Source organism: Drosophila pseudoobscura, chromosome X, assembly GCF_009870125.1.
Source record: "Drosophila pseudoobscura strain MV-25-SWS-2005 chromosome X, UCI_Dpse_MV25, whole genome shotgun sequence".
Taxonomy (NCBI): Eukaryota; Metazoa; Arthropoda; class Insecta; order Diptera; family Drosophilidae; genus Drosophila; species Drosophila pseudoobscura.
This window is the reverse complement of record NC_046683.1, coordinates 55,514,482-55,540,400: the sequence shown is the minus strand read 5'-3', so window position 1 is coordinate 55,540,400 and position 25,919 is coordinate 55,514,482. Positions and strand designations below refer to the sequence as shown.

The following is a 25,919-nucleotide window of genomic DNA, read 5'->3' as shown; positions in this document are numbered from 1 at the left end:
CAAACTATGGCTCTGCATTTCGACCTCTTAAAACTATAAGAATTTTTTTGTTAGCGGTTTTCTCATTATCGGTTTTTCTCCTTTAAGATTAACATTTTAAATAATTATGCTAGGAATTGAATGAAACAAATTGAATTTGTGTAAACCCAGACCGCAGAACACCCGTGTAAATCGTTTCACAAGCTGTTTCTGTTGTTACTGAACGAAAGTTTTTACAAAAATAGATCAAATAAACCACTGGAAACTCTGACTAAGTCAGGTCTGTACAATTTCCCTTTAGAGTTAAATGCGAATTAAAACAATCTAAAAGTGGTTTTGATTAAAAAGATATTGAAATTTTAAAAGTGTTTGCACTTTGTGAAGCTATTTTACTTTTCTTTACTCTGTTGTTTTCGTTTAGTTTCGTTTACGCTTTACTTATTTCACATTTTATCGACTTAACGCAATGACTTTTCGCTTAATAGAGTGTTTAGTACTTAAGCAAATTTTGTTTCTTTCTAGTTCTGCTCCTAGTTACGGGTTACGATTAGGTTTATTTACGTGAATAGGAAATTGGTTAATCTATTGCCTCGTGAGTGGATTGCGGGGTGGGGTTGGGTGTAAGATGCTGGGGGGTTCCGCTGCCACACAGCAGCAGTTCTTTAAGGGTCTGGTCTTTCTTCAGGTTGGATGTTCACTTTTCGGATTTCTGGTTTCTGTTTTTGGGTTTTCGGATTTGCTTTTCCATAGAGCGCTGTGTGCTGCTGCTGTGGTGTTGGCGGTCTGCCGGTTAGCTACTTTTGAAGCGTTTTGCTATACATTCATCTTGGTAAGTTCTTAGTCACACACTTAAACCTTAACAACAACAACAATGTTCGCTACAATTAAACAACTAACAACAACGTAAGCGTACACACCAAACATGGCTCACTTCTTGCGCGATCGCTGCTCCTCGCCCTCGCCCTCTTCCTCCTCTTCCTGTTCTACTATCTGCTCGTGGACATTCTCCTCCGCCTTGAACATGTACTCGAGGAGCAGCTGATCAGCTCATCCCTCGCGCTGCGTTGCCGACGCCGCAGACGTCGGCACTGTGGTCACACCATTCGATGGTGACTCGACCTTAATCACTCCAAGCTGCTGCAGCTCTTCGCGCGTGTGTTGAATGCGGCCCACCACCACCCCATTCATGGTGACAAAGTTCCCATCCGCTGTCACAGCTCCCAGCTGCATGGCGCTGGACAAGTCGCCCAACGAGGCCACATTGAAATGATGGGGAGAGCTGCCATTTCCATGATGAAGTAGCTGCTGCTGTTGTTGTTGCTGGTGTTGCGCCACAGACGTGGTGGAGGGCAGAGTGGTAATAGTTATTCCTCGCTGATGGTCGATGTGGTGGGCATGTGCATGGGGAGGAGTAGGATGCGGATGCGGAGGCTGTTGGTGGTGCGGATGCTGTTGCTGTTGCTGCGGCTGATGATGGTGCTGCTGCTGATGATGATGATGCCCCGCCAACGCCATCCGTCCTAGTCACCCCTCCTCCTCCTCCGTTTTGATCTTGACAGGAACGTAGACCTTGTCCATGACATGGATCTTTATGTGGTTGTTGAGCGTGCTGGACTGCCGGAATTGCTTTTTGCATATGACGCACTCGAACGGCTTTTCACCTGCAAATGAGGTTTGGGATTAGTTTGGAATTTCAAGGAATAAATCAAGCACCGTCCCCCAATCAGGGGAAGCATTGTGATGATCTGTGGATCATGGTCGCTCACCCGTGTGGATCTTGATATGATTCGCCAGAGTGCTCAGCTGACGGAAATGCTTGGGACAGTAGTTGCAGTTGTAGGGCTTTTCCCCCGTATGGATCTTCAGATGGTTCGTCAGCGTGGACGATTGACGGAAGGTCTTATCACAAACGTTGCATTTGTAGGGCTTCTCGCCAGTGTGGATCTTGACATGGTTGGTCAGTGTGCTCAGCTGCCGGAAGCGTCTATCGCACACGGTGCAGTGGAAGGGCTTTTCCTGGTCTCTCGCTCCTCCGCCTCCGCCCCCGCCACCGCCAGAGTTGGCATTACTGCCAGTCCCCTCGCCCTGGTGCTCGCCATGGCCATTGGCTAAATAGTGATCATTCGACATGGTCGGGCTGTGTGTGGCCAGGTGGACAAGATGCGGCGGAGGCGGCGGCGGTGGCTGCTGCTGGTCTGCCGCTGCCGCCTGAGCCGCCGCGGCCTGGGCAGCCGCCATTGCTGCAGCCTGAGCGGCACTATGCGCCTCGGCCGAAATCCCAGTCAGATGCATTTGGAAGGGTAAGGCAAGTTCCGCTGGAGCTGGAGGCGCTGATGGTGGTCCAGAGGACTGTTGCTGCTGCGCTTGTTGCTGCTGCGCCTGTTGCTGCTGCGCCTGTTGCTGTTGGTGGTGCTGCTGCTGTTGCTGCTGCTGTTGGGCCGCCGCTGCCACATGACCGGGATGAGTGGCCTGTGTGACCGTATCATTGTTGTTGTTGTTGGCAATCGTCGTCTGCGGCTGAGAGGCCACAATAACAATGTCACAGTTGCTGCTCATCGCCGTGGCAGCAGCATGGGCATGAGCATGGGGCAAGCTCTTGATATGCATCATGGGCAGCTACCAGTGCACTGGAGTTGGGAGTGCGAGTAGGAGAGTGGGAGCTGGATCAGGCTCTGGAGGGGAAACAGGGAATGAGTTTTCTCTGTATCGGAATCGTAATCGTACGCGCGAACTGGGCACGGACTTCTTGAACAGAAAGTTGGCAAACAAACTAAGATCGATTGATGCTCAAAAGCGCCACGACAGATTCATCTTGGTTGTTTCTGCTTCTGCTGGGTGGTTGTGGGTTTGTTGGTGCTGCTGCTGGTGCTGGTTAGTGCCTGGAAATTAAGTGGAGAGGAGAGAGGGATTAGTGGGCTGTTGACTGGCCGCGGCGGCTTCATCAGATGATGTTGCCTACCGCTTTGGTATGCAAAAATATGTGAGGAATTCCCCCAAAACACACATACAAGACACGAAATACCTAACTGCGAAATTATAAATCTAAATTATTCAATGGCTGACACAATTCCCGAACGCCCTTCCCATTCCACCAACCATCCTCCTAAGAGTTAGTTCTATTCAGACTGCCTTTAAAATGTGTTTTTCTCTTTTCGCATAAATTATAAAACCGACGATTATGCATTTTTAAACAAAATAAATACGCGCGCGCGCCCAAATGCATGTAACTTTCAGAGCTCTGGTTTTTACGTCCCCATCGGTCGGACAGGTTCCTCGGCAAGCAATCCCGCCCCCTGCCATCACACCACCACCTTCCCCAACAAAAAACCTCTCTCACACACACACTCATACACACACATGCATGCACACGTACAATCTCTCAGGTATCTTTTTGGTTGAATTGACAGCGTGTTACTTTCTCGCAAATTACATGTGTTTCCCAAATAAATATAAATATATAATGATGGGCAATATCGTTATCCAATTAGAGAAAGTTGGCAGGGCGAGTGTCCTGGCAGTAGGAAGACTTCCTGGTGGAGAGAACCTATTTTGGGCGGGCTTTTGTGGTGAAAAATTTTCCCTTTTTTCAAAAGCAGTTTTTCCACTAACACGTTGCCTTGCCTTGCCCCTCGTTGCGGCCCATAAGCGACAACCACTTTCAGTCGCTCGCACACACACACTCGCACATACACGCACACTCACAGGCATTGACTGTAAAAGCTCTTTTGAGGTTAGGAGACAGACTTCTTCTATTTTGGAGCTCGTTGTTAAATGTTCATTGTTTTTCTTATGGCTAAAGCACTCTGCTTCTGGCTAGACAATTGGGCTGTGCAGTTGGCAGTCTTAGATTTTTCACACAGGTATATATATTTGAGGCGCCCACACATTGACCTACCTTTCCATTTTGTGCCTCTGCTGCTGTGTGGGGCCTTTCAGGTTTAGATTTCCCCCCGTTTTACATCATTTTCCGCATTCGAGTGTGTTGTCGTGGGTCTCGGCAGGTCAAAACAGTGTACGCGTTCCGCTATCAGTTGTTTAAAGCTAGGCTTCGAGCATTTTTTGTTGCTGTGTGTTCATTTATAAAAAGGAGTATAAATGTTAGAAAAATAGTACAAATATTTCTTTTCTTTTTTTTACAGTTTCGCGTACAAATAGATTGTTGATAGTATATCGATATGAACGATATTTTAATTTTTGATACGATAATATCGGTGCGATACTTTTGTCGACGACTGTATCAAAAATCGATATCGAACACTGAACGAACTTAGCACAATTAACCTGTTCAAACAGGTGCACAACTTACTGTTTGTAAATTCTTCTTACAGATCTGTCCTTCCTTCCAAAAAATTACCCAATATATGTCACCTGAACTGCGCTAAAATAAGTATTAGAGTTTTGACCCTGGTCGACAAAGGGTTAAGAGTTCTCCGTCCATGATCAGACATCATATTCCTCGATTTTAATATTCGGCTTAATATTACTAGCAAGCTAGGACCCTTAGCGCTGAACATGTACTTTTATTCGTTTAATGAATCAATTTTCTACAAGACAAGACAATTTTAAGGACCTTTTTATTATACCCTTGTATTTGATTGTGTTTAAACTATGGTTTCAACAAAAAAGGTCAAAGCATAAACGTAAGTGTGCTCGCAATGTTACGTCATACGTCATAACGTTGCTGGTAATTTGAACACTTGTTGCTTGTCAGACAGTAGACTGGACATTTGTGTACCCTATTGCTTTTATTGAATGCTTAAATTCTGTTTTCTGAGCTGCTTTGACACCTAATTAATATTGACCTTTTTGAAAAAGTTTATTAGGATATGATTCAAAAAGAGACTGACTAGTTTCTGCACTTATTGGGGCCTGAGATGACAAAGCTTTTGTCAATTCTATAATTCGGAACTATTCGATCAACCGAGAACATAAACTGGCGGTTGAAATATTCTTTCATGCAATTAACTAAAGTAATTTATTAAATCCTTATATATTGTTTTATAGATGATTTTATAGCGTGAGTCCGCTGAACACCAACCTCTACATCGCACATCTCTATCTAGAAATAATTTGCCATTCTTATGTCAACGTTCCAGTGGGCAAACTATTCATAACTCATTAACTCAACCCTAGCGTCATTAGGTCGATTTTTTTTAAAACCCCAAATCAATATATTCTTCATATGTAATATATATAGAATTTTCTGATGATATTTCTCTCTGCTCTCACTCGGCGCCGTTGTTTAGAAAATCTAATAAACCTATATGTTCGGGGCAAATTAAAGATCATAGGGTATAGAAAATCACATTCGCAAGGCTTTTTGTGTTTTAGCTCTCGCAAACGATATATCGAAAATGTCGAAAAACCATCGATCTACCGCATAACTCCAAAAGCTGGTGCCATCGGTTGTTTTTCCATCTCTATTGAAGCTGCATACCTTTTCCAGGCAAATTTTTTGCTTTATTTTCTTTAAATTGTACTTTAAAATCAAATGCAATTGCTTAGAAAAGTGTTGAGGGTAGTAGTGCAAGTTTTATAAAATCGTGCAAACACGCGACGCTTGTTGCTCGCCATGTCCGTTGCTTAAACTCAGCTCGCTGTTCACTTTATTTTTGTTGTGGTGCTGCGCTGCTGCCGGCGGAGGCGGTCGCGTCTCATCTGAGTTCAAAATAATACAAAGTTTTCAGGTAAATTTATACATATGTACATATTCACAGTAATTAATCAGTGCGTGATCTTACCCTCAATATCGACGGCCCTTTCGTTGCGACATGAGAGCCGCATGTTATCCAGAAACTGCTGAACGAAGCCCTTGGTCTCCTCTGTTTTCTGGGCAACCGCCTGGACATGGGAATGCGTTCGCATTTCCATTGCCCGCAAGTCATCCTGCATGGCCTTTTTGCTGCGCTCCACAACGGCATCCAGGGGATCATCGTAGGGATTGCTCGGCTCGAAAGGCGTGCTGTCGTCGAACTGCGCTCGATTCCCATTGCCTGCTGAATTGTGATTCGAGTTCACAGACGCCGTCGTCCGTTCATCCTCCTCCCCAGAGCCCAAGGTGGTGTTTGTCTTGGGACCGCCTTCCTTCGAAGAAATGTCCATGTCCTCTTCGTCACCACGTGGCGTGGACACTGGAGTAGTCTGAGGATCCGCTTCGCGGGCTGCCTTTATCTGGAACAGAGACGATATATTCTCCTTGGCGCCAAGCACCTCGCTGGAGATCTTGTGGGTCACCGAGTCCATGGCCCTGCCCATGGAGTCTTTCGTATCGGAGGCTGCCTTTGCTGCACTGCTTCCTGCCTGCTCCATCGCGTGCATTGCATCGTTGGCCATGCGCTGGGCACTCTTGCCCGCGGCTCCGACTGCATCGCCTACAGCATCCACTGCTCCGCGAGCACCTGTAGCCATGCGCTCGCCAGCCGCTTCCATGGATTTCTTTGCTTCTTGGGCGGCATTCTTCACTGCCATCTGGATCGAGTCTTGCCTGGAGTTCAGATCATCCCTCATCTCTTCAGTAGCCCTCAAAGCGCCGTCTGCGTGCTCGGCCACTGTCTTCTCCACGCGCTCTTCCACCTGTTGCAGCATCTGCTCGGCATCCGACTCCAGCTCCTCCATCGAGTCCTCTAGGGATGTGTCTGGCATTTGCTCTTCCACCTTGGCCGTGACATCCACCCCGTTGTTGATGAACCGTATCTCGTTGACCACCTTGCTGCCATCCCTGGAGTCCTTCGTTGTGGTTATCTCCACCGCTAGCTGCTCATCCTCCTCTGTGGGTGGCGTGGGCGTGGACACTTGAATGGTGGCAGGGGCAGACACCTCTTCCACCGTCTCCAGGCTATCGACCAGCTCGGGCGACGTCCTCTCCAGGTGCTCATGATCCATGGCCGCCTCGTACGAGAAGTTCCGTATGGGCGTCTTTTTGACGGTTTGTGGTGTGCTGCCATTGCTGCTGTCTGGATATGGTGTGCGCGGACGCAGCATCTGCTTCTCCTGGCTGCCCTCCAGCTTCTCCAAAGGATTACCTGCCTGCACAAAGCGTGCCGACTGCAGAGAACCGATCGAATCTGTCGGGGATTTGGGTGGTGGTGGTGTGGGCGTATGCGTGGGGGGAGTTGGTAGTTTATCCATTGAATCCATGGGTTTTACGTCGGCTGCCATGGCTTTTACTGGGGGTTCCATGCGTTTTGTAGGAGATTCCATGCTTTTTGTAGGAGATTCCGTGGGTGCTGATGGTTCCATCTGCTTGTGTTCTGCACTTTGGGGTTTCTGTTCGGTCGGTTGCTGCTCCTCCTTTTGGTTGTTCGGGATTGCGTCCTCTTCATTGCCATTTACCTCTGGCTCTTTCGGATGTGCCTCATAATTTGCTTGTACTGCCTGTACTGCCTGTACTGCCTTCGATTCCTCCTTTGCCTCCTCAACTGTATCCTTGGTGGCTTTTCCTTCCTCTTCTGCCACGTTACCATTCGTTAAATGCTTCACAGCCTCCATGGCTGCCGCTGATCCAGCTGCAGTGGCTGCTGCCGCAGCTATGCCAAATCCCTTTTCCGGGGACATAGCCTCCATCTCCTCCGCCACCTGTTGTTGCTTGGTGAGGCTGCGGCCGCTGCTGCTCCTGCCCTGCTCTAGTAAATTTGCATTTGCATCCTTTGGCTGCAGGACGAAGGCGGTGGTAGATGCGGAGGCCATCGAAGATCTGGGTATCCCCTGCACCAGAATGTGCTGATCCCCCACAGCAATGTCCAGCAGGCGGAGATTCTTGAACTTGGAGATCTCGCGAAAGGTCTTCAGGTGGTGGCCGCTCTCTGAGAAGGTCGTGAAGAACTTGTTGGCCTTGCTGAGGGCCGCGTAGAAGGAGAAGCCCTTCAGGAGCTTCCAGATGGGGCCGTTCTCCTCGCTGTCGTAGTCGTAGAAGCGCTGAAACACCAAGCTCTTGTTCCGCACCGACTCGAAGCTGCGGTAGATATTCCCAACGTTGCTCACGATGTATATCTCGCTGGCCTTCGAAATGTGCATGAAGATGATCTGCTCCGTAGGAGAGAGGTTCTTCTGCAGCTCCGTGAACTTGGGAAACACAAATTCGTTGAGGTGCCCCGTAAGAAAGAGACTTCCGCTGGCCGTCAGCACCAGCGTGGACTCTGGCCCGCAGGCAAACTGCTGCACGGTGGCGTCCAGCTTAATCTCCACGGGATGGCCATCGTAGTCGGCCTCCAGCTCCCCCAGCTGCTGCTGGGCATTCGAACCGCAGCCAATCAGCCGACCAGTGGCTGTCGAGAGTATACGTATATTCAGAGAGAGATTATCCTGTAATTAATGGGGGTTTACTCACTGGTGAGCACCGCAAAGTGCTCATTGCCCGCCTGCACGGCCAAGAAGTTGTCCGTCTCCTCGCTCTTGGACAGATAGTCATCGAACTCCTCCAGCCGAAAGGGTTTCCGGATGATGGCACACTGCTGCTGCTCCACCTGGGCGCTGATAAAATGCTGCGCCACATGGGTGTCCTCAGGAAAGATGTTGCGACCCGTAAAGAAGATCTCATTGGAGTCTTTTTCGTGGGATATAATGGGCTTAGAGTGGGGCTTTCTCTCTGATGTCTACAGCTGTTTACTTACGTGTTAGCATCACGGACCAATTGTTGCCAAAGGCCGCATCGCAGATCTTCAATCCCAGGCTTTTCAAGGCCTTCACACATGTGGGCTTTGTCACTATATCCCCATTAGTGGTGCTGTTTCCACCCCTTTTGCCGCTGGCCGTAGGGCCGCTGTGGCCGCCAATCCCCAACTGTCCGAAGTGATTCTCGCCCCAAACAAATAGTCGGCCAGATTCTGTAATTGAGATAAAAGCCGGTGGGCCGGGGGTTTGACATTTGCTATGGCTTTTAGCTGTTGCTTTTTTCTATTGTTTTATTATGTTATACGATTAGTGGCAGGGGAGGAGAGGGTGTGGTGTCGTGTGGTATGGTGTGGGGTGGTTGACTGGGGCTCCCTTTTCTTGACTTTTATTGATTGTAGAGAGAGAGAGTGTTTCGTTTCGTTTTGGGACAGCCAATCCCTCTCGACTGCTATTCGACTGTTCGACTTTACGCTTCAATTACGACTTGGACTTGGACTGCTTTCGGTGGCGGGCGGGTTCTCCGTTCACTTCGTGAATTCGCCCCATATTTCAGGTATTTTTTACGTTACGCCTGACCCCATTAGGATACCGAAATATATTGTACAGGAGTAGTGTGTGTTGCCGTGATTTGAAGTGCTTGCTGGCTTGCTTGAGGTCTCTCTGGGCTCTGGTCTTTGGTCTCTGGTCCGTGGTCCGTGGTCAAGCTTATGTAATGTGGGTCAAATGTGGGACAAATTTGGTAGTAAATTGGGAGTTTCCCCAAAGGAAACACTCGTCGCAGATGATAGTGCCACATAATCCTTCGTCACCAATTTGTCCAAAGTTAGTGGGCCATAATTTAGCCATTCAATAGCCGCTAGCGCGGGCAAGTCCTGCCCTCAAGACTGGGCCAACAGGAAAGTGAAAGTGAAGTGAAGTGCCTGCGGGGGTGTGCGGTGGTAGCTTATGATTATTTAAAGAAAATTGCAGTAAACATGCAATGCAGAGGCAGCCAGCCAGCCAGCCAGCCAGACACGAAGAACCCACCGTCAATTCACTTTGACTTGAACCACTTGACCACAGTCTGAACTGAGAATGGCCTGGAAGACTGGCCAAGGAGAAGGTGGCCAGCAAGGAAATGCAGACAAAGGGAAATTGGGGTCACTCTTTTGGGAGCGAATACTCGTTGTAGTTACCGCATATGACTGCACTTTGATGGGGACCCGATATCAGTCGCTTCACGGGATCGTTTTTAATGTAGAAATAGCTCTGGGTATTCTCTGCCAGATGGGATTTGCCCAAAGTGAATATGGCACCAGTGCTGGGTATATCCATGTCGTTTATGTTCTACTCTTTTTCGGCTATCGTATTCGGTTCAGTTTTTAGATTTCGTTTCCGCTTTTATTGATTTGTATATTAACGAGAGACTGGGAGGTCTTGCATATTTCTCTTTTTGCCGGCTGCAGTTGCTCGTCATGTATATCTGTCGTTTTATATACACAATAATGCCATTTGGAGTTGCGTGTGCCGCACGGACCGACCACAGGCGGAAGGGGGACTGTTGACTGTACGCGGAGTTCGGGCTTGCGGCTTCTGACCCGGCGGCACTTCTGGTCAGTTGAACGTTTCAGCGCGTACTGGTCAGTCCTGACTAGCCAGGAGTTAGCTCTAGCCTCTAGCCTCTAGGCATGGCTAGACATACACACACACACTCCCACCAGAGCTGCCATCAATATTGGGCCATTTGCGCCCGTATAAGTATGCTATGAAAAAAGGCTTGCTGCTTGCCTGGTCGTTGGCTCGCTTCGTGTGGAGGGGGGGACGTGGCAGGAGGAGGCCTGGCCTGGCCTGGCCTGCCAGTTGCCACAGTGAGTCACCCTAACCCCAGGCAACATTTAAACCAAGTTAAGTTATTCCACTCTTCCGAGCAGAGCGGAGCGGAGGGAGAGCACCGAGGGGTTTCCTTTCCCTCTTCTTTCTCTTTCTGTTTCTCAAATATTTATGGCATTTGTGAGTAATGTTTGCAAATCTCTCAGAGTACGCGAACGAGACGGGAGAAGGCGTAATGTTAAAAATAGCATTAATATATATTGTATGTGCAGGTGAATGCAAATTGGGACTGGCCCCTATCCCAACCCCTTGACCTGTTGACATTTGCATAAGGGAAAAGTATGCCACCGAATTCGCGACACATTTCTCAAAAAAGTTAATTAATTCGTTCGGGGCGGGGCGGGGCGGGGCGTTCTTCCTGAGAAGTAGTTCTGTTTTCGTTTTTATGGCCTATTCGCCATTAAAAATGGGCCAAGTGGTTGATCCCCCGTCCAGTGTTCCAGTGTCCCGGTCTCCCAGTGTCCCACTCTTCAGTTACGACTCTTCACATTTGCAGACTTTCGCAGACAATTTGCGTCAATTAATTGATTTTATTGTGGGAATCCCAAAGAAGATACAATTAGATATAGCTTATGCAATAAGTGCGTGTATTTCTGTTTTAAATGAATGGGAAATGTTAAAGGTGTTTCTGAAAGGGGAGCAGAAACAGCAACCGAAGGAGGATAATTGCGAGGCCAGGCTAGAGCTCCAGTTCTGGCATCCATTTAGAAGGCTTCTTTTACTCGGCTTTAGCCTCAATTGAGAAGGTAAACTTTCTATATATATATATATATATATAGCACATACATATGCTCTTATTATATGCATGTAAAACTCCTGCAGCACTTTGGCGAACATGAACGCCCCACGAGTACGAGTACGAGTACGAGTACGACGGGTACTCGAATGTCTATGTAATTTATGAATCGCCTAACAAAGTTGTTTGCCTCGCAAACTGCAATAGCTGCTGGCTACTGTTGGCTTCTGCTGGTGTTGGAGTTGCAGTTTGGCTCTCTCTGTTGCATGCCATTTCCTCCGCGCCCCCACAACCCACCCGCCGTAGGTGTGCCGGCCAATGTGCCAGTTATCCGTGCTGCCCCTTTTGGGGGAGACGCCTCCTCCTTCGGTCATCCGCTGACTTGGCAAAAAGCAAATCTTATGCGTTCCGCTCCAGTTTGAGGTGCATGCAAATGTTGCCCTTTGCTGAGCGTTGAACTCTGTTCTGTTCTGTTCGGTTCGTGAGTGTTTTCTTCTGCCTATTTTTAGTGCAGGGCGTAAAGTCGTGACAATTAGCCAAAGTACATTGAACTCTCTTCGATTGGGGCAGCAAAGAGATGCCATGTTTGTGAATGATGACGTAAAGAGGAAAAGAAAAGGCACCCAAAGTCAGCTGTCGGAGGTCTCAGGCGGCACCGGAATGTGTCGAATGGCTTGACGAATCTATTTTGACTCCCGAGTAGTCGAGTGCTCCGGTCGAAAGGTTGATTGAACCTCCCAATCGATTGGAGGAGCAGGCAGCCATGAGAGAAGGGCTTCCCCCAACCTACTTTCCCTCTCTTAACTAACCGAAATTAGTCAGCTTGACCTTCATCGTGGGGTCCTGTTTTCCCAGTGCCCTTTCTTACCTTTTCCCTTTCTTGTTTTTGTTGGTGTTGGGATGGGTTTGGGATTTGTGTTGGTCTTTTCTTGGACTTCTCCCCTGACTGTGGCGTGCGCTTTTCATTTCGTTTTATTGCCTGACTCAAAGCTTGACCCGCACAGGGCCAAGAGCCGCATCGCACCACTGGAGGTCCGAGTGGAAGGTGAAATGGCAATCATTGTGTAAATTGTTTACCAGCTAAGGCGCAAAAGTAGAAGGAAGGGAAAACTTGCTATTTTCCGTATGGGTCTTCTTGGAATGCTCTTGCTTTCGCACCCACCCATGCCCTGGACCCACGCTTTTCCCCTCCCCACTTTCCCTCACGGCACACACACACTTTTCTTTTCCTTCAATGTCAAGCGATATGAGCACGTTCCTGCAATTTATTTCTCTGTTGTTTCACGTGGCCCCAGAGCCCCTGTGATTATTTGTTCAAGCTACCAAAAAAAAAAAGGAAATTAGCTGGGAATTAGGCGATTGTCACGCCCACGCGGCAGAAAAGAAACGAAAAAGAAACAGCAGCAGCAGCAGGAAGTGCCACAAAGGAAGCCACTAAATGTAGTCTACTTTTCGGCTTGCTTTAATTATTATTATTTTTTTTCATGAGGAAAATTTGTATTTTATTATACAAACTTTTGTGGCAACTTAATCTAGTTATACATTTAAGGGGAAAAGCAGTTGTATCTCCTGTACATACATAAAATTAATGTTACATAGATGGAAAGGGTGTATACATTATTTACATATATACATTACAAAGTTAATGGAATTTTATAGGAGGGATCTAGTAGGGAGATCCAAGAGCGTATTTTCATATCGTGACCTTGCTGTACAGTGACATCTTATTCTTATTATTGGTGCAAGTAGACACGCCATCTTTCCCGCTTTCGCCATCACCGACTGTCGAACCATGGTGGTATGGGTATGCAAGAACCTTTTGCAAACGGTTTGATAGTCTCAAGTAGATTTGATGAACTCGAGTATCACCCGTTCTCGCATACTCTCTTCTTACTCTTCTTTTCAGGCGCAGGAGTGCAACGGCAATTGGGGGTATAGTATCTTGTCGTCGTTGGCTTGGTAAACATTAGTTTACAGGCGCAGCAGAAGATGCAGCCAATATTACGTTTCTCATAAATATCGGGATTGCATCTTCCATATCACCGGTACTTTTTATTTCCGTGTTGAGGTTGATTCTACTATCTACTATCGTGAAAAGACATCCCGCGCCCCGATCGGCTGCCATATTACAGAAATGTAGCGTGCAGAAGAAACCTGTATTCTATTGATATGCAAAATCAAATCCTAGGAGGGCTATATCTGAGACAAATAGAGCCAGATCGGTGAAGGACACACTCTCCCAAGATCGGGAGGATCCAGACTTTCGAGCCGCATCAAAATCTCGATTACGAAAGTGAGGCCGATTTTTGGCAAATTTAATGATCATGAGTTTTTGTGAAAATCTTGAAAAAATTGATGTCCCTTTTTCCGATTGCAGTCGGTTGGCAGGATATAACAGAGATATAGCGTGCAAAAAATAAAACCAATATTTAATTATTTGTCGAACTAAGAGTTCGGGAGTGTCTATCTCGGCGAAATATGTCTAGATCGGCGAAGAGCCTACTTTCCCAGGATCGTTCGGCATCAAATCCACCTTTCCAATCCACTCGCCGTCCGCAGCTCCTCCGTGGGGGATTTCGCCGTAATTCCTCATCCTATCCTGGGTCTTCCTGCGGGCTATAGCCATGATGAAACTGCTGCGTCGCTAAGTCACAGGGGCGTAACCTCCGCTGCAGCAGGGATCACTGGGATCGACAGTGGAATGGTTGATTCACGCCCACGAGAAATGTTAGTCGTACCCGATTTCCCCCCGCCCGACGGAGCGCTATCCAAGCATCGTATCCCAGCAGGACAGAAGCGCACCCCTTGCAAGATTCGAACCTAAGAAGCCATCGTCATCCTTCGACCTGGCTATGGCAACCAAGGCAGGAATTACGCGGACAACTAGACTCTAAATAGATCTCGTTGCTGTTAGTTTTAAGGATATCAATGTTTTCCATTTGCTTATATATTTATACTAGGTTAAGTTATGATGAATAAAACTATATTTTATAATTGTTATTATAATTGTTATTCTTGACTTTTATCGTATAATTGTTATTATAATTGTTATTCTTGATTTTTATTGAATAACTATTATTATAATTGTTATTCTTGATTTTTATTGAATAACTATTATTATAATTGTTATTCTTGATTTTTATTGAATAACTATTATTATAATTGTTATTCTTGATTTTTATCGTATAATTGTTATTATAATTGTTATTCTTGATTTTTATCGTATAATTGTTATTATAATTGTTATTCTTGATTTTTATTGAATAATCGTTATTATAATTGTTATTCTTGATTTTTATTGAATAATCGTTATTATAATTGTTATTCTTGATTTTTATTGAATAATCGTTATTATAATTGTTATTCTTGATTTTTATTGAATAATCGTTATTATAATTGTTATTCTTGATTTTTATTGAATAATTGTTATTATAATTGTTATTCTTGATTTTTTTGAATAATCGTTATTATAATTGTTAGTCTTGATTTTTATTGAATAACTATTATTATAATTGTTATTCTTGATTTTTATTGAATAACTATTATTATAATTGTTATTCTTGATTTTTATTGAATAACTATTATTATAATTGTTATTCTTGATTTTTATCGTATAATTGTTATTATAATTGTTATTCTTGATTTTTATCGTATAATTGTTATTATAATTGTTATTCTTGATTTTTATTGAATAATCGTTATTATAATTGTTATTCTTGATTTTTATTGAATAATCGTTATTATAATTGTTATTCTTGATTTTTATTGAATAATCGTTATTATAATTGTTATTCTTGATTTTTATTGAATAATCGTTATTATAATTGTTATTCTTGATTTTTATTGAATAATTGTTATTCTTGATTTTTTTGAATAATCGTTATTATAATTGTTATTCTTGATTTTTATTGAATAATCGTTATTATAATTGTTATTCTTGATTTTTATTGAATAACTATTATTATAATTGTTATTCTTGATTTTTATCGTATAATTGTTATTATAATTGTTATTCTTGATTTTTATCGTATAATTGTTATTATAATTGTTATTCTTGATTTTTATTGAATAATCGTTATTATAATTGTTATTCTTGATTTTTATTGAATAATCGTTATTATAATTGTTATTCTTGATTTTTATTGAATAATCGTTATTATAATTGTTATTCTTGATTTTTATTGAATAATCGTTATTATAATTGTTATTCTTGATTTTTATTGAATAATTGTTATTATAATTGTTATTCTTGATTTTTATTGAATAATCGTTATTATAATTGTTATTCTTGATTTTTATTGAATAATCGTTATTATAATTGTTATTCTTGATTTTTATTGAATAATCGTTATTATAATTGTTATTCTTGATTTTTATTGAATAATCGTTATTATAATTGTTATTCTTGATTTTTATTGAATAATCGTTATTATAATTGTTATTCTTGATTTTTATTGAATAATCGTTATTATAATTGTTATTCTTGATTTTTATTGAATAATTGTTATTATAATTGTTATTCTTGATTTTTTTGAATAATCGTTATTATAATTGTTATTCTTGATTTTTATTGAATAATCGTTATTATAATTGTTATTCTTGATTTTTATTGAATAATCGTTATTATAATTGTTATTCTTGATTTTTATTGAATAACTATTATTATAATTGTTATTCTTGATTTTTATTGAATAACTATTATTATAATTGTTATTCTTGATTTTTATCGTATAATTGTTATTATAATTGTTATTCTTGATTTTTATTGAATAACTATTATTATAATTGTTATTCTTGATTTTTATTGAATAACTATTATTATAATTGTTATTCTTGATTTTTATTGAATAACTATTATTATAATTGTTATTCTTGATTTTTATTGAATAACTATTATTATAATTGTTATTCTTGATTTTTATTGAATAACTATTATTATAATTGTTATTCTTGATTTTTATCGTATAATTGTTATTATAATTGTTATTCTTGATTTTTATTGAATAACTATTATTATAATTGTTATTCTTGATTTTTATTGAATAACTATCATTATAATTGTTATTCTTGATTTTTATCGTATAATTGTTATTATAATTGTTATTCTTGATTTTTATTGAATAACTATTATTATAATTGTTATTCTTGATTTTTATCGTATAATTGTTATTATAATTGTTATTCTTGATTTTTATTGAATAACTATTATTATAATTGTTATTCTTGATTTTTATTGAATAACTATTATTATAATTGTTATTCTTGATTTTTATTGAATAACTTTTATTATAATTGTTATTCTTGATTTTTATCGTATAATTGTTATTATAATTGTTATTCTTGATTTTTATTAAATAATTATTATTATAATTGTTATTTTTGATTTTTATTGAATAATAATTATTCTTGATTTTTATTGTGTAATTACAGAACCCCAAATGAGTGATGAGGAAGGGGAGGAGAAGAAGGGCAAAGGAGGCTCTGATGAGAAGAAGGCCGAGGTGAGGCCCGAAACGGCATTCATAACTAACGATGGCGACACCGGAGTAGAGGATGGGAGAACGCCCACACCCACCATTCCAAGCGCCACTGCAACGCCTGATGCGGAAGCTGTTGAGGAGGAGCCCAAAGAGATAGCCGCAGCACAGAGTGAAACCAAAGCAGTTAATGATGATGAAAGCCAACCCCAGGTAAAGGATACAGAAGTCCAGAAGGTAAATGAAAGCCAACCCCAGATAAAGGATGCCGCCAAGAAAGACGATGAAAGCAAACCCCAAGCAAAAGATGAAGAAGCCATGAAGAAGGACAAAAGCGAATCCCATCAGGACTTTGCCGCCTACGCTGAGCATGTGACCTATGCTGAGAATGGCGATGCCATCTACACGGACCCCAGCAGCAAGCAGGAGTACAAATGGTGCAACATTAAAAACAGCTGGCTGCCGATGAGTGGCAATGGGGAGGATCCGTACGAGAACGAGTTCTACAAGTGGTGCGATGAGACAAGCCAGTGGCTGCCCAAGACGCAGACGGAGACGGAGCACTACAGGTGGGATGAGGAGCAGCACACGTGGGTGCTCAAGCAGCAGCCGGGTCAAGATGCCGTCTACAAGCTGGATGAAAAGGGCGAACGCACCTACACGGATAAAGATGGGACTGTCTACTTGTGGGATGCTGAGAAGTCGGCCTGGTTTCCGAAGATCGATGACGATTTCATGGCGCAGTACCAAATGAACTACGGCTTCATTGACAACACGAGTGCCGGGGAGAAGGAGAAGGCCGACAAAGAGATAGCCGAGGCGAAGCGCAAAGAGGAGGAACTCAAGCGAATGACGGCCGAGGCAGAGGCGGCCATGGCCAGAGACGAATCTGGTGTAGGACCTGCAGCATCCTTGGGCAAGCGAAAGGCCCCAGAGCCACCAAGTAAGGCATGAGACATGGCCAGACCCTATTTCTAATGTTACATTCCCCTGCAGAATGGTTTGAGATGGATCCCTCGCAGAACACCAAGGTTTATGTGGACAATCTCCCGCTGGACATCACCAAGGAGGAGTTCGCGGAGCTGATGGGCAAGTGCGGCATGGTCATGCGGGACCCGAAGACGCAGCAGCCCAAACTGAAGCTCTACACGGAGGCGGATGGTCAATTCAAGGGCGATGGCCTCTGCGACTACATTAAGGTAAGGAAAAGGAGTACAAACTCCTCTTTTCAAACTTTATTCTTTATTTCACTTTATTTGCTGTGGCTTAACTGTAGATTTAATCTTGCATAAATATTATATGGTAATATTATAATATGTTTATCCATTCGATTTCATATTTCTGATTCATATTCTGATCTTCGACTGATCCTCTGCTTAAGTTTCGCTGACTTTTCATGTAGATTCGCATCTCTTTTCAATTCTCTTGGGTGTTGTGTTTTATATATAGTATAGTATTATATGGTAATAGTATTTAAAATTGGTTAGTGTACTATTAAAATGCATTTTACTTGGCTATAAAATTGCTTTTGCTTTTGCTTCGATTATCGCTTCATTCTTTTCATTTTAAACAAAATAAAACGTTAGAAAGATCCTCCGTCCGTTTCCATCCAGTTTTGAGGTATTAAAAAATACAAAAAAAAATTTACATTTAAACATACTTTAATCATTATATATAACCTAAATAGTTAGTACATCAGATTTTTGTATTATCAAAAAAATTCCTTAGTAAATTATTGCTTCTACGGTGCTTCCCCCAGGCCGCTACATCTCGAGGACACACTTATGTGGGGGGGGAAGGCAAACGAGGGATCAGTAAGGACTCTGCTAGTCATTCCCAACTTTCTATAGTTATATGAGATATTTCCATATATTTGTGTGCTCTAATTTGTAAAATTCTTTGTGATTTATGGGCTTTAAAATTGCTCGATATTCTATATAGTTTATAGTTATATATTTGGGTGGGTGTGGGCGTGGGTGGGAAGTGGGAGTGCTGTGTATGCCGTTGTGGGTGTGGGTGTGTCTATCCTAGACCTATATATAGGATATATTCTATATATATAGCATATTGTATATATGTTTACTGTACAGTACTACATAGAGCTAGAGCGAAGTTCCCATAGAGATTAAGTGTTTCCCGGTCGCTCGAAACGATTTCCAAATGTTTATTGCGGGGACATCGCTCGACTGCGGATCAAATGCAAATGAAACTGGGTTTCCCTCCCGGAGCGATGCCCGGTTTGTTAGTTCCCTCCTTTCCTTTCCTCTTCTATCCTCTGCTATCCTATCCTTCCTTTCTTCTCCTTGTAAATAATACTTTTGCGTGATTTTTTTTCTTCTATTAAAAGCAAAAAAAAGCAATTAAAAAAAGGGGATATCGGCCCAAGCGGTAGTACGGATACTGAACCAATTCTCGAACGATATGTCTCGGTTAGTAACGGGAATTAGTGCGTCGTCTGTAAAGGAGATTGGAAGAGATATATGTATGTAGGACCAATGGGATCCTACTCGGCGTCATTCAATCGCATGGCCTGCTGTATCCGCTTGAGCTTCTTTTCGTTCTGCTCGCGCATCTTCTGCTCCTTGAGCTGCTTGCGCCGCTTGCGCATCTCTATGAACTTCTTCTGGTCCTCGGGACTCAGAGCCGAGACGCGTGAGGTGTACTCGCGACGCTTCTCCGCGAGCGTGGCCTGGACCAAAGCATCGGCGGCCTTCTTGGCGGCCTCTAGCTTGCGGTTCTGTTCGGCTGCCTTGGCCTCCTTTTCCTTCCGCTCGGCATCCTCCTTGGCCTTGCGCGCCTCCTCAGCCTCGCGCATCTCCTTCTCCAGTGGGAGTTTCAGTGCGCGCTCCTCCTCCTGCACCTCCTTGCGCAGTCGCTCCTCCTCCTGCTCCAGCCTCTTCTCATTGGCTTCGCGCTCGGCAATCTCCGCTTCGCGGGCCCGCTGCAGCTGCTCCCGCCGCCTGTTCTCCTCGTGCAGTCGTTCCAGTTCGCGCTGCTCGAAGATGCGCGTCTCCTCCAGGCGCTTCAGCTGCTGGCGCTTTTCCTCCTCCTCCTGCTCGCGACGGATCTGCTCTTGGCGTTGACGCTCCTGCTCCTGCAGCTGCTCCTTGAGAGCCTGTTCCTCCCGCCGCTTGTTCTCGCGGGCCTCGGCCAGCTGCTTCTCTTGCTCGGAGTTGGCCTCAGCTATGCGCTTCTCGTGCTCCTCCCTCAATCGCTGCTCCTCGGCCAGCCGCTCGGCGGCATTGCGACGGTCAATCTCCTCCTGCTCCTCGCGCTGCTTTCGCATCTCCTCCTCGCGGGCACGGCGCTGCTCGGCCTCGCGTTCGCGCTGCTTCTGGATGCGTTCTAGGCGCAGTTTCTCGGCCTCATCGTCAGCTGTGCGCCGACGCTCCTCCTCCGCCTGCCGCTGCTTCAGTTGCTCCAGTTCGCGTTCGCGCAGCTGCTGCTGGTACTCTCGCTCCTGTTGGTCGTGCTGCTGCTTGTCCTTGAGTGCGCGGAGCTGCTGTTCCTTGTGGTCCCTTTCCTGCTGTTCCCTCTGCTGTCGCTCCTGCTCCTCCTGCAACTGCTTCTGCTGCTCCTCCTTCACCTGCTTCTCCTGCTGCTCCTTCTGGTCATGGGTGGCCGCTCGCACGCGCAGCTCCTGCACTTCAGGGTGTGGCTCTTGCTGCTGTACCTGATCCCGCTCCCGCTCTCGCTCCCGCTGCAATCGCTGCTGTTCCTCCCGCTGCTTGCGCTGACGCTCGCGACGCAGCTGGCGGTTCTGTTCTTGGCGCTCCTTTTTGCGCTGTTGGCGGCGTCTCTCCTTCTGGCGCTGGCGCTGCAGCTTGCGGTCGTACTGGGTCATCTGCTGGGGCGTCGGCGAGGCGGGCAGGACATCGTTGTTGTGGTTGTTGGCCAGAGCAGCTGGCGCAAGGGCATCTGTGGGTGCGACGGTGGTGGATGAGACGCGTGGACGCTTGCGAGGACGCTGCTGGGGAGTCTGGTGGGAGTTGACATCGTTGGGGTGCACCGGCTGTTGGCGGTTTCGTGGCTGATTGCGACGATTGTTCTTGCGGCGACCGGGAATGATCATCTCCTCATCGCTGCCCTCGGCCTTCACCCGGCGATGGTATCTGTAAGACAGGAAAATACTCATTAATTTTCATTATCCTCGTTTCAGGTGGAGTCTGTTCATCTGGCGCTGAAGATCCTCGATGATTATGACTTGCGGGGCCACAAGATTCGCGTGCAGCGCGCCCAGTTCCAGATGCGCGGCGAATACAATCCCGCGCTCAAGCCCAAGCGCAAGAAGAAGGACAAGGAGAAAATGCAGAAAATGAAAGAAAAGTGAGTGGCCGAGGGAGGCTAGACTCCTGTATCCTTACAAGTTTCTTTGCTCTTTGGCAGATTATTCGATTGGCGTCCGGACAAGATGCGCGGCGAGCGCTCGAAGCATGAAAAGACGGTTATCCTCAAGAATCTCTTTACCCCAGAGCTCTTTGAGAAGGAGGTGGAGCTCATCCTGGAGTATCAGAACAACTTGCGGGAGGAGTGCGGCAAGTGCGGAATGGTCCGCAAAGTGGTCATCTATGATGTGAGCTTAGCCAAAGGAAATTCTAGAGAGCAACCAAACAATCGAGTCACTTGTATGCATCTCTCGTTTCAGCGCCATCCAGAGGGCATTGCTCAGATCAACATGTCCTCCCCGGAGGAGGCCGATCTGGTCATTCAAATGATGCAGGGACGCTTCTTTGGCCAGCGCCAACTGACCGCTGACCACTGGGATGGCCAGACCAAGTACAAGTGAGTGAAAAGTCACTGCAATACCAAAAAGCGGGCTCTAATTGTGGCCTCATTTCAGGATTGATGAGTCGGCTGTGGAGGCACACCAGCGCCTGTCCAAGTGGGACGAGTACTTGGCGGCCGAGGAGGCGGATAAACAGGATAAGCAGGATAAACAGAATGCAGGAGGGGAGAGTGCAAGTGCTTAGGGCTAGCGATGAACCGTGGCCTTACCTGCGATCCTTGTCGTTGCGATCTATTATCTCCAGGACCACCTCATTAGCCCGCTCGTTGGGATATGTGGCGTTCCAGCGATTATAGATCTTGTAGCGGTTGGCCTCGCTCACCTTCGGCATCTTGTGCTGGCAGATGAACCGCAGCTTGTCCGGGCAGGAGCGCGCCGACCAGCGGTACTTCAGGCTCGGATCGTAGACGGCGCAGTTGTTGTCGTTGGGCTGGCTGTTGGAGATAAGTTGCACATAGCTAGAATTGTTGCTTAAGCGTTAAATCAATGGAAATAAAGAAGGAAAGGACAGAGCATCTGAAGGAGCGCATCACTTACGTGGGATCCATTTGGCTGAACGAGTCGTAGGTCAGGTTGCGCCCGCTCATGCTCCACTGCCAGAGATGGTTGCGGTGGTCAAAGGTGGCCCCAATCCACACTGGCTCGCGATCTAATCATTTAAGTTGAGATAAATTTCCCCGTGAACACACAGTTGCCAATCGGATGCCCCTCACTCACCTCCTGTCTGGGCATCCTCCTTCTGCAGGAATGTCCTCAGCTTGCGGTCGGCGTACTTCAGAGGCTCGGCCAGATTGGCGTTCTTGTCCTTGCAGAAGAAGTGCGCCTCCAGCCAGCTGCTGCGCTGGCTCACCAGCGAGTAGCAGTCGGTGCCCACGCGCTGAAACTGCGGCGGGCACATGGCGTACATGCGGCGCTTGTTGGGCCGCGCCGACGGGGCCAGTGCACCCAGGGCCTGGGCCGGCGAGGGGCCATCGAAGCTGACCGCCGCGCTGGCTCCGCTCGCATGGAACTCCGCCCGGATTGTGTGTGCAACTGCGCGAGATAACGAGATGCTCAATAAATCATGCCGCATGTGCAACCGCAAACCGCTACTCACATAAAACTAAGATAAATACTTGACAGCACAACATTCTATTGCTGCCACTCATTGTGATTCCTTCTCGTTGATGGGATTTTCTTCTGTTGATGGCACTGTGTTTTGTGGAAGATTCTCTGGTGGATGCTGGATGCTGGATGGTGGATGGTGGCTGGTAGTTGGTGCTTGCTGGTTGCTTCTCCTTGCTGTACGCTCTTTACATCGCTCAACCGGACGAGGGGCTGCAAGATGGAAAAAAAAGAAACGAACGAAATGAGCATTCGTTAATCTCTCAACTCGTCTGCTTATCATAATTTTGTGTTGCTGTTAGATTATGCAAATATTTATCAGAGAGCCTCTTAACAAGTGTTACCGCTGATGGATGGACCTGCGAACGCCTCCACACTTTGCCAAGAAGACAAATTGAGCAAGCGATATAATATATTTGAACAGATTTATTTTATTTATTGGTCATCTTCGTCTTCATTTCATTCATAAGCAACTCTTGGCCGCCAGAAACTGGTCGGCACTCGGCCGGGCGTCTCCTCTTTGCCTTGTCAGTGGCTCATTTGCTATGGCTTTTGTGTAGAATTTCAATTAGCACTTTCATAACTTTAACCACCTTGTCAGGTGAGAGACAACATGGGTCCGGTCCGGTCGTCTGCCACTGCCACCGATGCTCGTTGTTGCATTCTATTTTCAATTTGTTGACACACTGCCCACAAGAGTGCGCTACTGTCTGGTCTCAGTGTGTGCGTTGCAGTGACCCACTTTGGCCCAACAAATGACTTCGAGTGGCGTGGGTTGATCCGCAAACTGTTTTACCAGAGCGTAGTGGGGTTTCGGGGCGTGGCGGTGAGGGATGGGAAGTGGGCTATTCTTAGCTAAATAGATACTCCCTTGCCATTCATCCACTTAGATAAATTGATATCTTTTCAAGCGTGTTTTATCATTGCATTTACGAATAGTGTATCTGTGCAAAAAAGTCGTGAAGGAACTCCAACGTGTCCTCTCTGGGATGTTATTCGAGAGTGGGGAAAGATTGGCATAGTCGAAACCGGAATTATTTTATTGAGAGCTGCCCCAACTGGTGGCCGCACAGCAGTCAGTCTTGGTTCTCCGAGTACTGGAACGGCATTACGCCACAGCGGTGCTAAACAGGTAGCCATTTTCTCGATCAAGGACGACTATGTATCCGTCCCAAATGGATGGAAGAATGCCTCTCAGTCCGACATGGACGAGAAGGAGTAAGTGGTATGTTTCGGAACGTCCTGTAGTCCAGGGACTTTGCCATTCAGTATACGGTTCAATTTTCTTTGGCATTTTGTGGAGGCATTGTATAATGATGGACTTTTCCAGTTTAAAATGAAAGTAAAAATGATATATGTATGTACGAGTATGTATTTATCGGAAGATATTCCACAGTTTATGCCGACATTTTCCCCTTAAAATTAAACTTCAATTCATGAAAAATGCATGACTAAAAAGCATTGAGCACGTGCACTTATCAAGCAGGTCTCCCAGCAGCAAACTCGTACATACGAGTCCATATGTGTTTGTGGGCTTGATTGTGTCATTTTAATTGAGCCATTAGAGCGTGTGGCTAATTCCGCGCTGCTCCCGTCGCGTCCCATCCCATGCCATCCACTCGCGAGGGGACAAGTCAGGCAGATAGACACACGTATGCACACGACTAATCATATATAATTTCTGTAAAATAATGCAGGCCCGCGAAGACACAACAAATTAAAAGGGGGAAGGGGGGAAACAAAGAGTTAAAGAAGTAAACACAAGCCGGCTTTCTGCTGCGGGCCACCACGACAGTCAGCCAGCAACTCGCTCGACGGCTTTGCCAGACACGCTGGCTTTAGCCGGGCCGGTTCGGGTGGGGCTGTGGCTGTGGCTGTGCCTGTGCCTTTGGATACTATGGTTGTGGTTGTGCCTCCGGCCTGGTCTTGGCCGACAGCAATCGACAACGACAACAAATTCCTCAACGATGACGTCTTGACATTCATTATGGGCTGCTACCGATCTTTGCAAGGTCCAGTAGTTGTAATTGTCGTCTCTGCTGTCTGTCGTACTGTCTTACTGTCTGATTGTTTGCTTATTTGTTTACTTGCTTGCTGGCTGGTGGTTTGTTAGCTCACCCCCATGATGGTGATGATGACGACGGGAACTCGGCGAGCGATAGACCTTCAAGGCGGCGCCGACGTTCGTCCATTACAACTCGACATTTGTTTGAGTGGCTAATAAAAAATACAAAAAAAAGAGACGCCACATCACCCACACACAAAAAGGCACGGAGTGGGCGATATTTGACTGATTTATGACCCACTTTGGATGCAGTTCTCTGTGGGAGAGCGAGCAGACGACATTCAAATGGCATTTGAGACACAACCAGACCAGTGTGCCCATGGGCCATGAGACTTGTGAATGGGACACACGCACAGCTGGCTGCTTGGCCTTGATCTTGAACTTGGGGCTGGAGCTGAAGCTGGGGCCGGGGCTGGGGCTGGGGCTGGGCCGCGACGTCAATCTGTTGCGGGTATCTGGTATCTGTGTCTGGCTCTGGCTCTCTATTACAGCCTCCACGAAACGTTTGCAGTTCAGAATTTGCTTTTAATTGGATTTCTCAACAAGTTCCAGAGAAACTTAAAAAGCCACACACTGACACGCGGCAAATCAATCAAACAGGCTCCCCATCCCCTACAAATCCAAACCCGAAACCCAAAAAAAAAAAGAACCAAGAGGCTTAATGCCAAAAGAGGTATACGCGTACAACTTTTTAAAGCTGAATCTGGGCAATCTGGCAATCAGGCAGGCACGCAGGCGGGCGGCCAGAACCTTTTTCATAACCTTGCCCAACAGTTGGAGGTTAAATCTAAGACCATCAAAGCAGCGACACATCGGGGCATGGACGACTCTGCATGGGAATGGAAAACGCACGTGTGACCCGCTTCAAGATGTGTGATAAATGAGGCACAGAGTCTTCTCGGGTGGGGTATGGTTTTCGGCGGTGGTTTCCTCGATTCGGGAACTCAATTTACATTTATGAGGTGCTATTTCTGCTCTGCCCGGGAATTGACATAAATTATGGAGTTCCAAGAAGTGTTTATGGCTATTCGATGATATATAACGTGTAATTTGTGCGTAATTATGATTTCTTCAACAAGAACCGAATGGGAGTGGGAGTGGGAAGCAGGAACAAGAACGGAGGAGAGAGTATGAGGAGGCTTCTCCTAATTGAGATCTCTTCAGCAGATCATCAGCCACACGCCCACGCAGTCGTGTTCACACACACACATCAATCGGTCATTCATCGGCCAAGTATAGCCATTGATCCATCAATCAAATACCCCATCGAACTCGAGTTGAAAGCAAAAGTTG

General features: G+C 45.6%; 4 protein-coding genes across 6 annotated transcripts in view; 1 reads left to right on the top strand and 3 right to left on the bottom strand.

Annotated features, from left to right (window-relative positions):
• Positions 1-17: 17 nt before the first annotated feature.
• On the bottom strand, positions 18-4,187 carry Aef1 (Adult enhancer factor 1). Of its 2 annotated transcripts, none has more exons than XM_033383766.1 (3): positions 3,875-4,187; positions 1,746-2,858; positions 18-1,632 (listed from the first exon to the last, which is right to left on the bottom strand). In XM_033383766.1, exons 2-3 carry the CDS (start codon positions 2,587-2,589, stop codon positions 1,100-1,102), a joined length of 1,377 nt encoding a protein of 458 aa, XP_033239657.1. In that variant the 5' UTR covers positions 2,590-2,858; positions 3,875-4,187; the 3' UTR covers positions 18-1,099. The 2 variants fall into 2 exon arrangements, with proteins under 2 accessions (XP_033239657.1, XP_033239658.1); XM_033383767.1 differs by having other exon boundaries at positions 1,387-1,640; positions 3,875-4,186.
• A 1,236-nt stretch (positions 4,188-5,423) lies between these two features.
• Positions 5,424-10,292, bottom strand: LOC6900881 (uncharacterized). Its single transcript, XM_002135202.3, has 5 exons — positions 9,765-10,292; positions 8,589-8,801; positions 8,306-8,521; positions 5,721-8,243; positions 5,424-5,637 (listed from the first exon to the last, which is right to left on the bottom strand). Exons 1-5 carry the CDS (start codon positions 9,901-9,903, stop codon positions 5,513-5,515), a joined length of 3,216 nt encoding a protein of 1,071 aa, XP_002135238.3. The 5' UTR covers positions 9,904-10,292; the 3' UTR covers positions 5,424-5,512.
• barc (RRM1_TatSF1_like and RRM2_TatSF1_like domain-containing protein barc) lies at positions 5,530-21,978 on the top strand. Its single transcript, XM_001354053.4, has 7 exons — positions 5,530-5,666; positions 16,625-17,614; positions 17,668-17,870; positions 20,831-20,997; positions 21,058-21,244; positions 21,317-21,453; positions 21,512-21,978. Exons 2-7 carry the CDS (start codon positions 16,633-16,635, stop codon positions 21,639-21,641), a joined length of 1,806 nt encoding a protein of 601 aa, XP_001354089.3. The 5' UTR covers positions 5,530-5,666; positions 16,625-16,632; the 3' UTR covers positions 21,642-21,978.
• rgn (regeneration) overlaps positions 17,906-25,919 on the bottom strand; it is a 49,370-nt gene continuing 41,356 nt past the window's right edge. Inside the window, exons 3-7 of one of the 2 annotated variants that reach the window (XM_015187985.2) lie at positions 22,554-22,774; positions 22,175-22,489; positions 21,995-22,106; positions 21,667-21,915; positions 17,906-20,783 (exon numbers count right to left, since the gene is read on the bottom strand). In XM_015187985.2, coding sequence (XP_015043471.2) covers positions 19,175-20,783; positions 21,667-21,915; positions 21,995-22,106; positions 22,175-22,489; positions 22,554-22,605 — 2,337 coding nt within the window. In that variant the 5' untranslated portion in view covers positions 22,606-22,774 and the 3' untranslated portion in view covers positions 17,906-19,174. The remainder of the gene's footprint in view (positions 20,784-21,666; positions 21,916-21,994; positions 22,107-22,174; positions 22,490-22,553; positions 22,775-25,919) is intronic. The other variant, XM_033383764.1, reaches the window with a different exon arrangement.

Bases quoted from the DNA above. Each gene is read 5' to 3' on its own strand.
- Aef1 (XM_033383766.1), bottom strand. From the start codon at position 2,589: ATGATGCATATCAAGAGCTTGCCCCATGCTCATGCCCATGCTGCTGCC. The intron at 1,633-1,745 runs GTGAGCGACCAT...GCAGGTGAAAAG, and splicing joins TCATATCAAGATCCACACGG to CCGTTCGAGTGCGTCATATG.
- LOC6900881 (XM_002135202.3), bottom strand. From the start codon at position 9,903: ATGGATATACCCAGCACTGGTGCCATATTCACTTTGGGCAAATCCCAT. The intron at 8,244-8,305 runs GTGAGTAAACCC...TACTCTCGACAG, and splicing joins GCACTTTGCGGTGCTCACCA to CCACTGGTCGGCTGATTGGC. The intron at 5,638-5,720 runs GTAAGATCACGC...TTTTGAACTCAG, and splicing joins AAGGGCCGTCGATATTGAGG to ATGAGACGCGACCGCCTCCG.
- barc (XM_001354053.4), top strand. From the start codon at position 16,633: ATGAGTGATGAGGAAGGGGAGGAGAAGAAGGGCAAAGGAGGCTCTGAT. The intron at 17,615-17,667 runs GTAAGGCATGAG...ATTCCCCTGCAG, and splicing joins AAAGGCCCCAGAGCCACCAA to AATGGTTTGAGATGGATCCC. The intron at 21,245-21,316 runs GTGAGCTTAGCC...CTCTCGTTTCAG, and splicing joins GCAAAGTGGTCATCTATGAT to CGCCATCCAGAGGGCATTGC.